The following is a 15356-nucleotide window of genomic DNA, read 5'->3' on the forward strand; positions in this document are numbered from 1 at the left end:
GATTTCTTCAGAAGAATGGTGAATTTGTCACATTTAATTTTTCTTCATGGGGTGACATCTATTAATCTAACACATATTCTTCCAGTGATAGTATGGCTGTAGGTAGGTCATGAAATACTACAATCTCCCAAAATTCAAAGTTGAGGAACACTCAAAGGGCAATGGAGACATGCATGGTGGGTGCAACCAGGCTATATAAAGAATAATAATAATAAAAACAACAATAATAGCTAACATTTATATAAAACTTACTATGTGGAAGGCACTGTACTAAGTGCTTTGCAATTATTATCTCATTTGATCAAATAAGGTATTATAGAGAAATAGTATAAAGGATACCATCAGAGAAAGTATGATCAGAAAGAAAACATGTGCTGGTCATCCACGAAGAATGAGAGGCCAACCAGCGGACAGTTCACCTACTCTGTTGTGAGTCTAATCTCAAAAGAATTCAGTGGAGGTCTCAAATATGTTGGATTAACCTCCTATGAAAAATTTATGGGAAAATATGGGTCAGAATAATATAGGAAGAGTTGATGGGTTATTGTTTGCACAATGAGCCTAGTGATGATATATTGGGTGGGTGGGGGGAAGTAACCAGTTAGGTACACACAAGTAACCATCAAAATGATTCACTGATGGAACAGTGTGGACTCATGACTACAGACTGGTGTAGAAAAGGAAGAGATGAGTTTTATTTGCAAATGGATAATGGATTAAATCATATGGGGGCTATAATAGGGCAGCTCCAGTGGAAAAGAAATAAGCCCCAGAAAAGAGGTGAAGGTGAATTTCCTTTTATCTGTGATATATAGCAGGACGATGTATCTACATAGGATATGTTGTATAAAAAGTCTAAGATAAAGAAGCAAAGGATCTTGTCTTAGATATCAGACCAAGATATGAGGAATAAGTGATGATATGCAACTAGCCACACTGGAAGCTAGAAGCAGAGAGGAACTCCTTGGCCATGTTTCCAGTGGGGATGTGCTGGGAAGCAAATGTTAGAGACATTGTGATGAGAATGGTTGTGCTCAGCAGAGACTCCATACATAGTGGAGATCACGTGTCCCATAGAATAGCATTTGGTAGAGACCATGTATCCAGTGTCCACTAAAGACAATGTGGTCAGAAGAGCAATGCCTGGCAAAGGTGTTTCATCTAAGGGGGTGTGGCGGTATCCAGTCCAGGTAGTACAGCCAACATAAATTAGCACAGCAACAGCTGCGTCATGACATCACTGGATGACATCAGTATCACACTAGAAGGTCCTGCAGTATCAAAGTTATGAGCTGCTCCTCCACAATGCACCCTGGCTACATGTATGCCCTTTATGTGTGCTTCTCCACAGATGCACCCTGGCAAATACACGTTCCCTGTATGTATACCCTTCCACACATGTTTCCTATGTGTGTCAACTATTCCTGAGGTGGTAAGAAACCAAGAATTCCAGGGCAGTGTTGCCTGGAATGAATTCATGCACTCAAGCCATCTCTTAGTCAAGTGGCAAAGTTTACTGTAATGCTTAGAGAAGTGGGCGAAGTTCCTAAGGAACCTGCAAACTAGTTACGATGAAGCTGGGGTTTATATGGAAAAGGGACAGGGGAAAAGAATGTCAAGAATGCTAATTAGGTAATCTGGGGACTTCAAATGAATGTGCCAGGGGACCAGGTGCCTTGAGAGAAGGTGCCCATAATCTATGGATAGGAAAATTCAGGGAGTCTGCAGAGGCAACTGTTCATACCAGACACTGAGGGAGAAAAGACCATTTTTGTTTAGTTGGCAGAGGCATGGTCCTTGGGGATCTGGTGCAAGGGAAAGTCCTTGGGTCAGCATCCCTGAGTGTTCTAATAAAGGAATTACAGGGTCATATGTTCAGCAACAAGGGAAAATTTTCTCACACGGGTCTACTGAGATACTGGGTGCTTTCCAGAGACCTGAACTTAGGCCTGGGGCTTAAGCACAAATTCCCCATCATTTTCACTGATATTGTGTGTATTAGTGGGAGAACATGTCATGTGCTTATTTTTTCTTAATATATTTATTTTATTAAATATTTCCCAATTACATGTAAAAAATTTTATTTTTAAAAAATTTGAGTACCAAATTTTCTTCTCCCCTTATCCCCTTGAGAAGGTAAATAATTTGATATATATTATATATGTGAAGCCATGCAAGACATTTCCATATTAACCATGTTGCGGAAGAAAACACAGACCTCCTTTCCCCTTTCCCCTTCCCCTCAAAAAGAAAACATAGTAAAAAGAAGTATGCTTTGATCTACATTCAGACTTCATAAGTTCTTTCTTTGGATTCAGGTAACATTTTTTATCATAAGACCTTCAGAACTGTCTTGGATCACTGTACTGTTGAGAATAACTAAGTTATTCATGATTGATCATCGTACAATATTGCAGTTACAATTACTGTGCTTTCCTGGTTCTGCTCATTTCACTTTGTATCAGTTCATGTAAGTCTTTCAGGTTTTTCTGAAACCATCCTGTTCATCATTTCTTATCACTGGATGCTATTACTATGGCATGTATTTATGAAGGAAATTTTTTTTATTGCTACTTTTATTATTATACTATTTTATTAAATGCTTTTATGCTTGATTCATTGAGTCCACTAGCTGACTACTAATGATAAATGCATTAATGGGGGCTCATGAACTTTGATTTTTAATGGATGCAGTCCTTCAGAATATCTTGTACCTGGGGGTGAGACTCTCCAGGAAACCCTCTCTCTGAATTGGGAGTAGGGCGTTCCCAAATGCTGTATACCATTAGCAAAAATTTAGCTGACTAATTTGGTACCAAATTTCCTATCTCAATGGTCAAGTAATTAATAATAACAATAGTATCCAGCAGATGAATGGTTTAAGGTCTGCAAAGCAACTTATGGAAACTCTCTAATTTTGCCTCGCAACAATGAATCTTTGTTGATGGTGATAAATTAATAAGGACTGAAAAACGCTAGCAATATTGATCACAAACTAATGAAATTTAAGATTCTGAAGTGCAAAAGGAAGGAAAGAGCTAAACATCAAGGAAGTTCATTTCAAGGAGGTCAATTCTAATAACCTCAAGAAAGTCAATGAAAACTTATTTTGGGAAGGAGATTAGGCATCTCAACCAATCACACGGCTCAATAAACCTTTACTAAATACCTTCTCAAAATGTAAGGCATTGTGCTCTATGCTGAGAATAAGAAGAAGATACAGTTTCTGCCCTCATGTTGCTTATAATATAATAAATTTAAAAAAAGGAAACTAGAAAAGGTAAACCTCTGAGTCTTAATACTAAAGGAAGGAAGGAAACATCCATTTGTTAAGTACCTACTATATACCAAGTACAGTCCTGAGAATTTACAAATATCATCTCTTTTAATTCTCATAACAACCGTGGGAGGCAGGTGCTATTAGTATCCTGCTTTGACAGTTGAGAAAACTGAGGTAGACAGAGATTAAATAACTTGCCCAGGGTCACACAGTCAATAAGTACATGAGACCAGATTTGAAATCAGGTTTTCCTGACTCCATTTCCAGGCCTCTATCTACTGTATTGTTTAGTTGCTTCAAGAGATTAAAAAAAAAAACCAAAAACAAAACAAAAAACAAAAAAAAAACTATTTCTTTAGAAAAGACGAGTGACCTACATAGATTGCCGAAATACCTGAATCACTAATTAGAAAGTCAAAAATCTGAAAATTATAAGGGAGTCACTAGGAGATGACAGTGTGCAAGTTCTGAGAGTTTTGTAAGCATGGAAGCAAAACTAAAAATTTTTGGAATAAGTAGTTTTGATAAATCTAAAGGAAAATCTGCCTTTTATTGTAAAAACTCTTTAAGAGCTCTTTTTTAAAACACCCTGGTCATAAAAGGCAAGACATGATCAGACCTCTGCGATGGGCTTTGCCTTGGATTATAAATAAGGAAGCCCCATTAGGCCATCCTCCCAGGATTTTCATTATTGCCCATTCCATTGCCTAACTCCTGTGATGGGAATGCCAGGAAGCCTCTCATCTCTCCATATTTTCTTGTAAATTCCAACCCAAACAAATACAATTCTTCCTTTATCATCTACTATTGGCACTTGAGTTCATTTCCATTCCAACTGGGTGGGGCAGTCAAATAGATGGTCCTGTTCTTCCATTATTGCTAGGCTTTCATGTGTTAGATGATAATGGTTTAGTAATTTAGAAATATGCAACCTTACATACAAATGTAATGGGTATTGATGTTCCACTTTCACCCCTCAACCTCAGCTCACTAGCATAAGGCTCACCACATTTCTGCAGGGCACCTTGCAGAAGGAGGGCTACGCAGAAAATGTAGGAAAACAATTTCTGCTAGACTTACTGATTTTGCCAATTCAAACTCTCCAGCTTCATGATACGCGACGCCTAAAGCAAAGGCAGCTTCCCCTTCCATCTTTTTGTCACCCCCTAAAATGAAAACGTAGGAAATTAGAATGTGATCCAAAGAAATGATTAAAGTAGTAAGTAACAAAAGACACGTTTATATCATAGCTCTTATGAGATAATATTTGTAAATTACTTAAAACAGTGCCTGGCACATAGTAGGCACTATATAACTCTTGAAATATTAGCTAGTATGAACAAATAACAATATTATTATTATTTATTATTCCCTTCCCTCATAAGGTTTCTTAATCTGGGATCTGTAACATTGTTATATTTTTATAAATCATTATTTATTTTTAATACTCTTTAAAAATTGTTTTGAGTTCCAAATTCTCTCCTTCCTTCCAGCCCCTCTATTACTCATAGAGAAGGCAAACAATATATCAGTTATACTGTGAAACTATGCAAAATGGATTTCCATATTAGCCATGTCACAAAAAAGCAAGAAAAATAAAGAAAGTTTAAAAATTATGCTTCCATCTTCATCCAGAATTCATCAGTTCATCCACCTCTGGAGGTAGATAGTATTTGTCATCATGAGTTCTTCAGAACTGCATGAACAATTTTTAAATTTTATTTTAAAAAATAGTTTGAGAACTGTATTTCAATATAATTGGCTTCTTTTTGAATCCTCTGTATTTTATTTCGTGCATTTAAACATAGCATTTTGTGAAGGGGGCCACAGGCTTCACCAAGTTGCCAAAGGAATCTATTGTACAAAAAGGTTAAAAGGTTCTATAATTTTACAGTTTATAGAGCACTTTCCTTACAACAACCCTGAAAGGTAGAGAATATGTGTATTACTATCCCCATTTTACAGATTAAAAAACTGAGATTCATAGAAGGACCTTAAGTCCTTAAGTCACTTATAGCTGTTATTATTATTTTTAGACAAAATGAATGTATTCTTTAAAGAAATGATACAAGCATAATAGACTTTGTGGTTATTGCTTTCAAAAACAGTAGAGTTTAAAAGCAATAAGATGGTAACTGAAGTTGGTAAGACCCAAGTTCAAATACCTTCTGAGAATGCATTAGCTGAGTATGACCTTGGACAAGTCATTTAACAATTAATCAATAGCTGTTGATAACATTTAAGTGCTTACCATGTGCCAAGCAGGATAGCTGGGTATGGCAGTGGAATAGAGTGCCAGGTCAGGACAACTTGAGTTCAAATCTCAGATACTTAATATCTGTGTGACTGCCAGCAAGTCACTTAACCTGTTTGCCTCAGTTTCCACATCTATAAAATGAGCTGGAGAAGAAGATGGCAAACCACTCTTTGCCAAGAAAACCACAAATGAGGTGAAAGAGTCAGACACAACTGAACTATTCTACCACCAACCAGGAATAATTAGCAAAGTTGATATTCATTTGCTTATATTCAGCTCCAAAAGGAACAGTTTCAGTAAAGCTTAATGCTGCCATCAGAAGTTTTAGTATAGGAAGTGATGGCTGGCTTCTCTTCCCATGGTGAATTCTATATATTTTAACATAGAATCAAAATACAATTTTATTTGTTGAAGACCCTTTAAGATCTGTCACTGAGGTAGATTCCTTATTTAAGCAAAGGGCTTTCCTCGCTGTATTTTAAATGGACAATCCATGAATGAGCTAATCATTCTTATCCACAACCAATACTCAGTAAGTGGTGTTTAGTCATGATGTCCACTATATAGCAGACCAAAAAATTCACCCACACCAAAATTCACTTACATCTTTTTTCAGTGTACAGAAAAAAAAAAAAAGAAATTCTTCCATTGGTCTATGGCTTAGTGTTTCAGATCTGAGTGCATTACACCTGGGAAAACTTCAAATGTGGGGATGATGGATATGGATTTCAGAGTCTATTTACACATACATAGAATCAAAGTCTTTTAATTACTTTAATTCCCCTGAAACCAAAATCTTTGGAAAAGTGAAGCAATGTTGTACTGTTGGTTCAAATAATGAATGGTAAAGCTAAAAACGGAATTTAATTTATCCGTTGTTTTGTTGTTCTATTAGGTCCTGCGATTAAGTTTCGGCTGTTTCTGCTATCGTGCTGAGGATCCTTTACAAGTAAGTGCTATGCAGTCTGAAACAAAAAAATCTCTTTGTTTTAAAAAAGGTTGAAGTGAAAAGGAGAGCCTTTTAGAATTCTTCTTATGCTCATAAACTTAGAGCTGGAAGTCACTTGAGAGGTCACGTGGACATTCTTCCATTTTAAAATAGAGGAAACTGAGGTCCGGATGGTTTAAATGCCTTACAAAGGGTTACAGAGAGAAGGTTGCAAATAGAAGTCATGATCTGAAAATAGCTCCTCTGAGTGCAAATTTTTTCTGCACTTGTGGATTGGCTCAAACGTATTTTAATTTTATCTCCTCATGGACAGAAAGGGCCCAGTGGATAGAGCTCCAGACTTGGAATCAGGAAGACCTGAGTTCAAATCTGGCCTCAGACATTTACAATTGTGTGACCCTGAGCAAGCCATTTAACCCTCTCTGCCTCAGTTTCCTCATCTGAAAAATGAACTGGAGAAAGAAATGGTAAATCACTCCAGTATCTTTGCCAAGAAAACCCCAAATGGGGTCATGAAGCGTCAGACACGACTGAAAGGACTCAGTACTAGAAACAACAAAACAGATAGAAAGAGTGAAGAATTTCAATCAGTGAGCTTCCTCTAAGTTAAGTCCCTGGTACTGAGCATGTAGAGTTCATCAGGAAACCACAGACTGGAACTCAAAAAGGAATGGTGACATCACCTTCAAAAATGGAATTTACTCTTATGACTTAAAATTAATAAGTGATAAATTATGTAAAGTAAATCTAACAATGTTTCATATTTCACAAACTATCAATAATGCACGAAATAATCTGATCTTGAAAGCTAATCCTTGGGCGTATATATATTCTTCTTTTCTTCCTCTAGGGAAAAAAAGTGTCCTCCCTTCAGAGGCTAATAGGATTATAGACTGAGAGATGGAAGAGCCCTTAAAGGTTGACTCCACTTCCTGCACTGAGAAGGGCCACAGAACTTGGGAGTATCTGAGGTAGAATGCAAACCTAGGTCTTCCTGATCCCAGTTTCAGCACTTTATCTACTACATCCCACTGCCTCAGACTCAAAATTAGAGTCTAGCCTTTCAGACAAACATCTGGAGTTGTTTATGAATTATCTGTAAAAATGCGATCCTATAAAATAGCTTATATCATGGATAGTTCAGAATTCAGTGAAGTCTTATATATTAATAGTTTATGTTCACAAAATACCATCATATCAACTCTCACTTGATCATTTGCAAACTCCCCCAGGAACTGCTGTTTTTCAGTCATGTCTGACTTTTCATAACCCCATCTGGGGTTTTCCTGGTAGAGATATTGGAGTAGTTTGCTATTTCCTTTTCTAGCTCATTTTACAAATGGGGAAACTGAGGCAAACAGGGTTAAGTGATTTACCCAGGGTCACACAGTTAGTAAGTGTCTCATGTCAGATTTAAACCCAAGAAGATGAGTCTTTCTGATTCCAGGTGTAGCACTCTATCCACTGTGCCACCTAGATGTACCCTTTCTTCCCAGGAGTAGGCAGCTCAGATGTTATGACCACCATTTTAGTGATAAAGCAAATGAGTTTCAGAGTTAGAACGATAACCAGCAATTTTGACATCTAGGGTTAGTAACACAAAAATGTGGCTAGGGCAAGTAGCATTATCAACTTTTAAAGAAAAATTCATTTATTGTTGTTTTGAGGGGCCCCTATTGAGGGAGAAGAAACCATGAACATGATCCTCATGGAGGGAGAGACATTGGGATACCAATCTCTTCCAATGGGGTGACTTCACCAAGTCAGAACTAGGAAGAAAAGGAAAGTTTGTACTCATTTTTCTCCATCTCAGAGATGCTCTCTATTATTAACTGACTCTAGGTTAACATAACTTTGAGTATCACTGGATGTAAAGCTGGAAGCAAGCTCTGAGAATTTTTCATCTAACCTCTGACCCTTTTGCAGTTGAAAATATGAAGGCTCAGAAGGGTGATGACTTGCCCCATGGCCAGATAGCTGGTAAGCTGAAGAACTGGGATTTGAACCCAGTACTTCTGCCTCTAAATGGTTTTTTTTTTTTTACACCACACTCCTTTATATAAATCTCATGAATCAATATATCGTGCAAATCTGTTCCTGGGCTTTTGTTTTTATATTATGTGCATATAAAATATCAACCTTCATAGAACTACTTTTTATGCTCTTTATCTTAAATTTATTAGTAATACTTGAATAAACTTACCTATTTCACTGAAAAGACCACTGACTTCCCTGTGACGACTGAGCCTCAGTTTCTTTCCTTTTCATAATGACCTGATGCTTATGTACAATGAAAATGCATAACCTCAGGGGGAAAAAATCTTAACTCCCATAAATGACCCTAACTTCTGATTACAGGCTTCTTGTTTTACAATGTTGTTTCCAGAAGATGGCAGTTTTGGAGATAAAGCTTTCAAGAAACTAATGGATTCCTTGTGGTCAGCAAGAAGGCACTTTGGTTTTATAGTGAAATTTGGAAGTACATTGATGGCATTTGTCTTTGAATTTCATTGGAAATAATCACTCAGCCAAACACTTGACAATTTTTACTTTGCTTCTGGGAAAGCCCAGAATGGTGCATTAACGAAAGGAAAATATGAATTTTTTTTTCTACCTACCTTCTTTTGCTTTTTCACAAGCTTTCAATAGAGTTCTGATGGCGTGCTTGTATTGCTTCTCATTCAGCATTCTTTCTGCTAGCATCGTGTAAATCCTCCGGAGATTTTCGCAGGCCATGAAGTTGAGAGTACGGCCATTCGCGTCTTCCCATAACCGTCCCACTGTCTTTTCATGGAAGAGTTCATAACGTTCAGCAGCTTCTGTAAGCTGACCTGAAGAACAGAAGTCACATTCATAAATACAGCTGGACAGTGCCTACCATACTTAAAATTTTTTGTATGTCTCAAGGTCCACAGGGTGTAGGCCAGAAGATACAGAATTACTGGGGGTGTGAGGATGAGGCCTGAAGGTCTGGCAGATGAAGCAAGATGATTAAGGATCTATGGTACCTAGGAGTGGTGGTTGTTTAAAAGGTGACAGGTGGGAAGGAAAGTCAACACAACAGGACCTGGAATTTAGCATTGCCTCTTGCTAGACTAGCTATCTCTGAGAGAATTACTTTGCCTAGCATGGCTTGAAATGGATTAGTTATCTTTGGGGGCCAGTTTGAAAGTCCCACCATTTTGTATTGATCATCATAATGAAACCAAATACCCATTTTCCAATTTTTAGCTTTTTGATCGATTATAAATTCCAAAGCAACATTTCAAAGTACTTTATAACACAACTGACTAAAGATTACTTCTAAGAAGCAGCTTTTATTCCCCATTCCATATCTGCAGAAACTGAGGGAAGTTTAAGAGATTTGGCAGAAATGTGCAAAAATAAAGCAAAAGGAAGCCAATATTTAATATTGCCTTAGGCCATTTCTTTCCTTAGAAATGTTAAGCAAGCTTGTTTTCTAGTATGGTTGTTTACAACAGTACAGAACTAATTATATTTTACTCATTAGCATCCATTATTTTTTGGAAATGAGTAAAATAATTGGGGTGGCCATTGCAATTTCCCAATCAGGACTCTCTAGGAAGCCATCCTTGAACCACAGGCAGTCCACATTTCTGATGGGGACCACAAAAATTGCCCCTTCCTCTTCTCCAAATAAAGAGTCACTGATAATGGACCAGACTAGTACTATTGCTTTCTTAATGTATAATCATGTCTTCTGCTGTCAGAGGGTACAAAAAGTTGATTGAGTCCCTGTGAAATCCTTTATCATGATTGGTGAAACCTGTCTCGATAAAGCATACCTCATTTTCTCAGGAAAGAATTACCTTTTATATTCAGAGAGTGGTCATGAAAATAGCTATGCCCTATTAAAATTTCCATTTTATAAATTATGTCAAGATTATGGGGATAGGAAAACCAACACAATGCAAAGATAACTTCTCCAACTTTATTTACAGTAACCACAAGGTGATGGTGAAGGTTATAGAGGAATCACTAAACTTCAGTAAATATTCTGGAAACTCAATAAAGCTGCAGCCCACTTATCCAATTTAATACAGTAACTTTAAGATTCAAGGTCCCCCTCTGGAGAACATTTTTACACATGATTGCTGACAGTGCTTTATTTCATCCTGTGGAAGTATCTCTCTTCCCAATTCCTCATAGGGTTTCTCTGCCTAGTAAACACAATCCTACTCTAAGTGGGTGACTCAGAGGATAGAGCACTTGACCTGGAGTCAGAAAGACCTGAGTGCAAATCCAGATTCAAACACTTCCTAGCTGTGTGACCCTGGGCAAGTTATTTAACCTCTGATTGCCTGCCAAATGGATCCACTGGATCACCAGAGAAGAAAATAGCAAACCACTCTAGTATCTTTGCCATGAAAAGTTCCACCTGGGCTCACAAAGCACTGGACAAGACTGAAAGGACTGAACCAGAGTAGAGCACCATCATTCAGGAGCCTGATCCAAGAATAATGATCATCTTGCATTAGTATAGTATCCTAAGGTTTACAAAGTGCTTTGATCACAACAACCCCAAGAGGGAAGTATTGCACATATGATTATTGTAACAGTTTTACCTCTGAGAACATTTGAGCTTATGGAGGTAAAGTAACTTCGCCGGGGTCCTACACTCTGGTTAAGTGCCAAAACTCAGAATCAAACCCAATTTTCTGACACCTTGACCAGCTTCCTTTCTACCACACAATGTTGTAGAAATGATGATAGAGAAGGAAACTTTACAATAATGAATTAAGAGTCAGAAAGCCTGAGTTCTAAGTCCTGATTTTGCCAGTAGCTAGATATTGGACCTTGTATAAGACATTATCGTTTTCTGGGTTTAATTTCCTCATGTGTAAAACAAAGGAGTTTGATGAAATGTTTTCTAAGGCATTTATGATTTAATTTGACTCAGCTGTCAAATGGATCTTTCTAAAATGTAAATCTGACCATATACCCTCAAACCGCCCCCCTTCCTCCATTCAATCAAATGATTATACCTCCCTCCCTCTTGAAGAATAATAAAACATAATATAAAATAACAATGAATGAACACAATTAATAAAAATAATTTTAAAAACCTTCTGTTTGGCTTTTAAAGCCTGACCCCTTCCTACCCTTCTAGCCTTTTCAGACCCCCTCCTCCCCTTCCCCTACACAATGTATTCTGCAGTCTGGTGGCACTGACTTCCTCTATGTTCCTTGCACAAAGACACTCCATCTCCTGACTCTGGGCATTTTCACCAGCTATCCCCCAGGCCCAGATTTCTCTCCTACCTCATCTCCGCCTCCTGGCTTCCCCAACTTCCTTCAAGTCTCCACTAAAATCCCACCTTCTGCAAAAGCCTTTCTGAATCCCTTTCAATGCTGGTACCTGCTCTTTGTTGATTATCTCCAATTTATCCTGTAAATATTTTATTTGGACATAGCTATTGGCACATTGTCTCTCCATTAGACTGGGGGTTCTTTGAGGACAGGAGCTGTCTTTTGCCCTTCTTTGTATCCCCAGCACTTAGCACAGTGTCTGGCAAAAAGGAAATGCTTGACAAATGCTACTGGACGGATGAGGATTTTTTAAATATTTCATGATTGTAATAAGACTAGCATAGGCACAGTGGTAGCCAGAGCAATTCCTGGGGTACATATGTGTCGTAGAGATGGCACTCATGAATTAGGATGTATAGAACGGGATTTGGAATGCTTTGGCTTTAATCCCATATCTGCTACTAATTGCTTGAGTCATTACAGAAAAGAAGTGTCACCTCTCTATGCCTCAGTTTCCTTAAATGTAAAATGAGGGAAGTAGATTAGATGATTTTCTAAGGCCCCTTCTAATTAATCCCCACTGGTCTAACACCTGCCCTTCTTCTAATTTGGTATCTTCAACAAATACAGGATAGTGCCTTGAACTGGCTTGGCCAGATATAGGGACCTACTCCCAGTTCTAAACTCCTTAATTTTTCTTAGCCTAGTCTTTAACTACAACATCCATCGAATTTCCTCAGATTCCTTTTGTCTACTCCTCCCTTGTCAATTTCCTTTCTGCCCACTAATGCTAATCTTTAGATGTTTCTGACCAGTTGTGAACTAAAGGACACGGATTTTCAATTCCTTTAAGAAGCATAAATTTCATCGAGAAGAATCCAGGGGCCCAAGAATGAGTCAGTAAATGGACTTGCAAAAACTTGAACCCTTTGGGTATAACCACACAATCAAACTGACTGTGATTTTAGAAGGTCTTATCAGAATCCTATGGTTAGATATTACAATGCGATTTATTTCATTAAATATCAACTGTCAACTGTTCTTATGATTTATGGTCTTAGAAAATTGCCTAGGGCACATTAAGAGGTTGTGATGTCTACAGTCACATATCTAGTATGTGTCAAAGATAGGATTTGAACTCAGATCTTCCTGACTTGAAGTCTGCCAATATACCTTGACCGTCTCTGGTATATAAAACATGTAGCGGATTCAATTCGTAGCAGTCTCTCTAATCAATTTGCCATTTCTTTTTTAAACAGTGAACAAAAAAATTTAAACTTAGAATTTTATGAATAAAATCTTATGCCTTAATGTATCACATAAAGTATAGTGTTCTTATTTAAAGTTAAATCTAAATAAGATTATGAATTTAAATAAAATTTAATTGAAAATTTAAAAAATCAATGTAGCAACAACAAGTTTGGCAAAGGACCATTAATATGGTTGTCACATTGCTAAAGAAATATGTAGTTGCAGTCATGAGGAATTCAATTCTATTCCATTTATTTCTATAATGATCTATTAAGTGTCCAACATGTACAGAACACTGTGTCAGGTGCTACTGATACAAAGCCAAAAACAAAACAGCACCTGTCTTCAAGGAGCTTATGTTCTAACGTATGGCTCGAAGAAGATAGATTGTTTTTCCCCATTTGGTTTATTGATTCAGTTTGGTTACTTTTTACCATGTACCTGCATAGGTTCATATACCATCCAATTTGTCAGTTACAAAACTTTAACATATGAATAAGACACAGAACAGAAACCCACCCGGGTCCTAGTCCGCATCCACCAGATTAACATGGACAACAGTGTATGATTAATTCTCCTTTCCTGAACATGTTTATTGATGACTTTTTTCTTTCACTGAGAAAGAACAGAGAAGCAAGAAGGTTATATTGGAAAATCAATGGCATAAAGAGAGAAAACAGGTCAGGAAAGAGAACTTAGGAGTATTTCATGGATACGGAGAGATGAGTTTTTAGGGTGTTGCTTAAGGAAACAGGAACAAAGCTCTCAATCATTACTATGAATCTAAGGATCTCTCTGTCTCTCTCACACACATATATATTTCCATCCATCCATCCATCCATCCATCCATCCATCCATCCATCCATCCATCCATCTATCCATCTATCCATCTATCCATCTATCTATCTATCTATCTATCTATCTATCTATCTATCTATCTATCTATCTATCTAATCAGGGAAAGCCCCAATCCTTTGAAACCTGAGGATTCCAATAGCAATGATATCCATTTATGTATTCATTTATGAAGATCTGAACGTGTGACTTGGTAGGTAGAGTGAATTCCTACACCAGAATACAGACTCCCTACACCAAGGCAGATCTAACAGTTTATTCCCAACTTAGAATCTTAGAGAATTACCCAGGATACTGTGGAGTTGATTGTACCCAAGGTCACATAGCCAGAAGATGTCAGAAGTAGGACCTGAAGTCAGATAGACCTTCCTACCTTCCTAAATCCAAAGACAGATTTTTGCCCACCTTGAACAATGCCCCTCAGCAAGGTGATAATCTAATTGGCCACCAAAAAACACCGTTGAACTATATATATCTGTAATATTCTAGAATCTCTAAAACCAAGATCCAGGAATTTCTCATCCATTCTGCCCAAGCTATGCAGAAAGTCTGCTTTTCCAGGAATAATTAAAAACTAGTACAAAAGGAAGCCAAAACTTTACAGAAGCCCCAAGATCTTCTTCAAATCCATCATCCATCTGTCTCAATATAAACGTGAAACAGGCTAATAAAACACACTTGGGGAGACATGTTGTGAGCAGTTACGTTCATAATGAGACAATATTCCCCTAACAAATGAGAATAGAATAAATCCTGGGTATTTTTCTAATTGGATGGAGATGACATAAGGAGTAAGTAGGTATTTATAGTTCTTCCCCTAAAGGAAAGTGCACTATTAAAATAAAAACACTACCGGAGAACCTCACTTTAGGTAAAGCCCACACAAACGGAAACTCATCTATATATATTCATTTAAAAAAAAAGAAAGAATAAACAAATAAAAACGCATGAGCTCCATGAACTAAAAAGCAGGACAGTAGGCTCTGACTCACACTATGTAGGGGAAATAAGATTCTCTCTATCGGGATATTATTTCAGTCTTGTTCACTCCTTCTTCTCTTTCTCCATGCAACAACATCGCTGAAAGTTTATAGATATTTGTTACATCACAGCAGATGTCTTGAACAAATATTAAGCAAAGGAGAATGTATATGATCTGCACCATTTTAGGTTTTTTTTTAAAGTAGAAAGATTGACTAGATATTAACACAAATGGGTTTAAATGTGAAGCTGCCATAAAAGCAGGCACATAAATGTAATTCTCCCAGCCGCTATTTTGATGCACATTTTTGATTCCATGAATATTTTATGAAATGGCCCAAACTAAAGCCATATAACATTCCTGCATTACTGATGCTTGCGCCCGTAAGCTACGAACATTAGAGGCATGATTGAGTGCATTAAAATGAACTCATTCAGCAGTGCATTGATTACTCGAAGGGAGAGGGAAAAAGGGGGGGAAGGGAACAGGGAGGGTGGGAAGGGAGGTAGGA

At 37.4% G+C, this 15356-nt stretch overlaps 1 protein-coding gene across 5 annotated transcripts in view; it reads right to left on the bottom strand.

Moving 5' to 3' along the window:
- Positions 1 to 15356, bottom strand: part of TTC29 (tetratricopeptide repeat domain 29) — a 265988-nt gene that overhangs the window by 170063 nt on the left and 80569 nt on the right. For all 5 annotated transcript variants that reach the window (XM_072621196.1, XM_072621197.1, XM_072621193.1 and 2 more), the window contains 2 exons: positions 9105 to 9317; positions 4361 to 4446 (listed from right to left, as the gene is read on the bottom strand). In XM_072621196.1, coding sequence (XP_072477297.1) covers positions 4361 to 4446; positions 9105 to 9317 — 299 coding nt within the window. The remainder of the gene's footprint in view (positions 1 to 4360; positions 4447 to 9104; positions 9318 to 15356) is intronic.

Source organism: Notamacropus eugenii, chromosome 6 (assembly GCF_028372415.1).
Source record: "Notamacropus eugenii isolate mMacEug1 chromosome 6, mMacEug1.pri_v2, whole genome shotgun sequence".
Lineage (NCBI taxonomy): Eukaryota > Metazoa > Chordata > Mammalia > Diprotodontia > Macropodidae > Notamacropus > Notamacropus eugenii.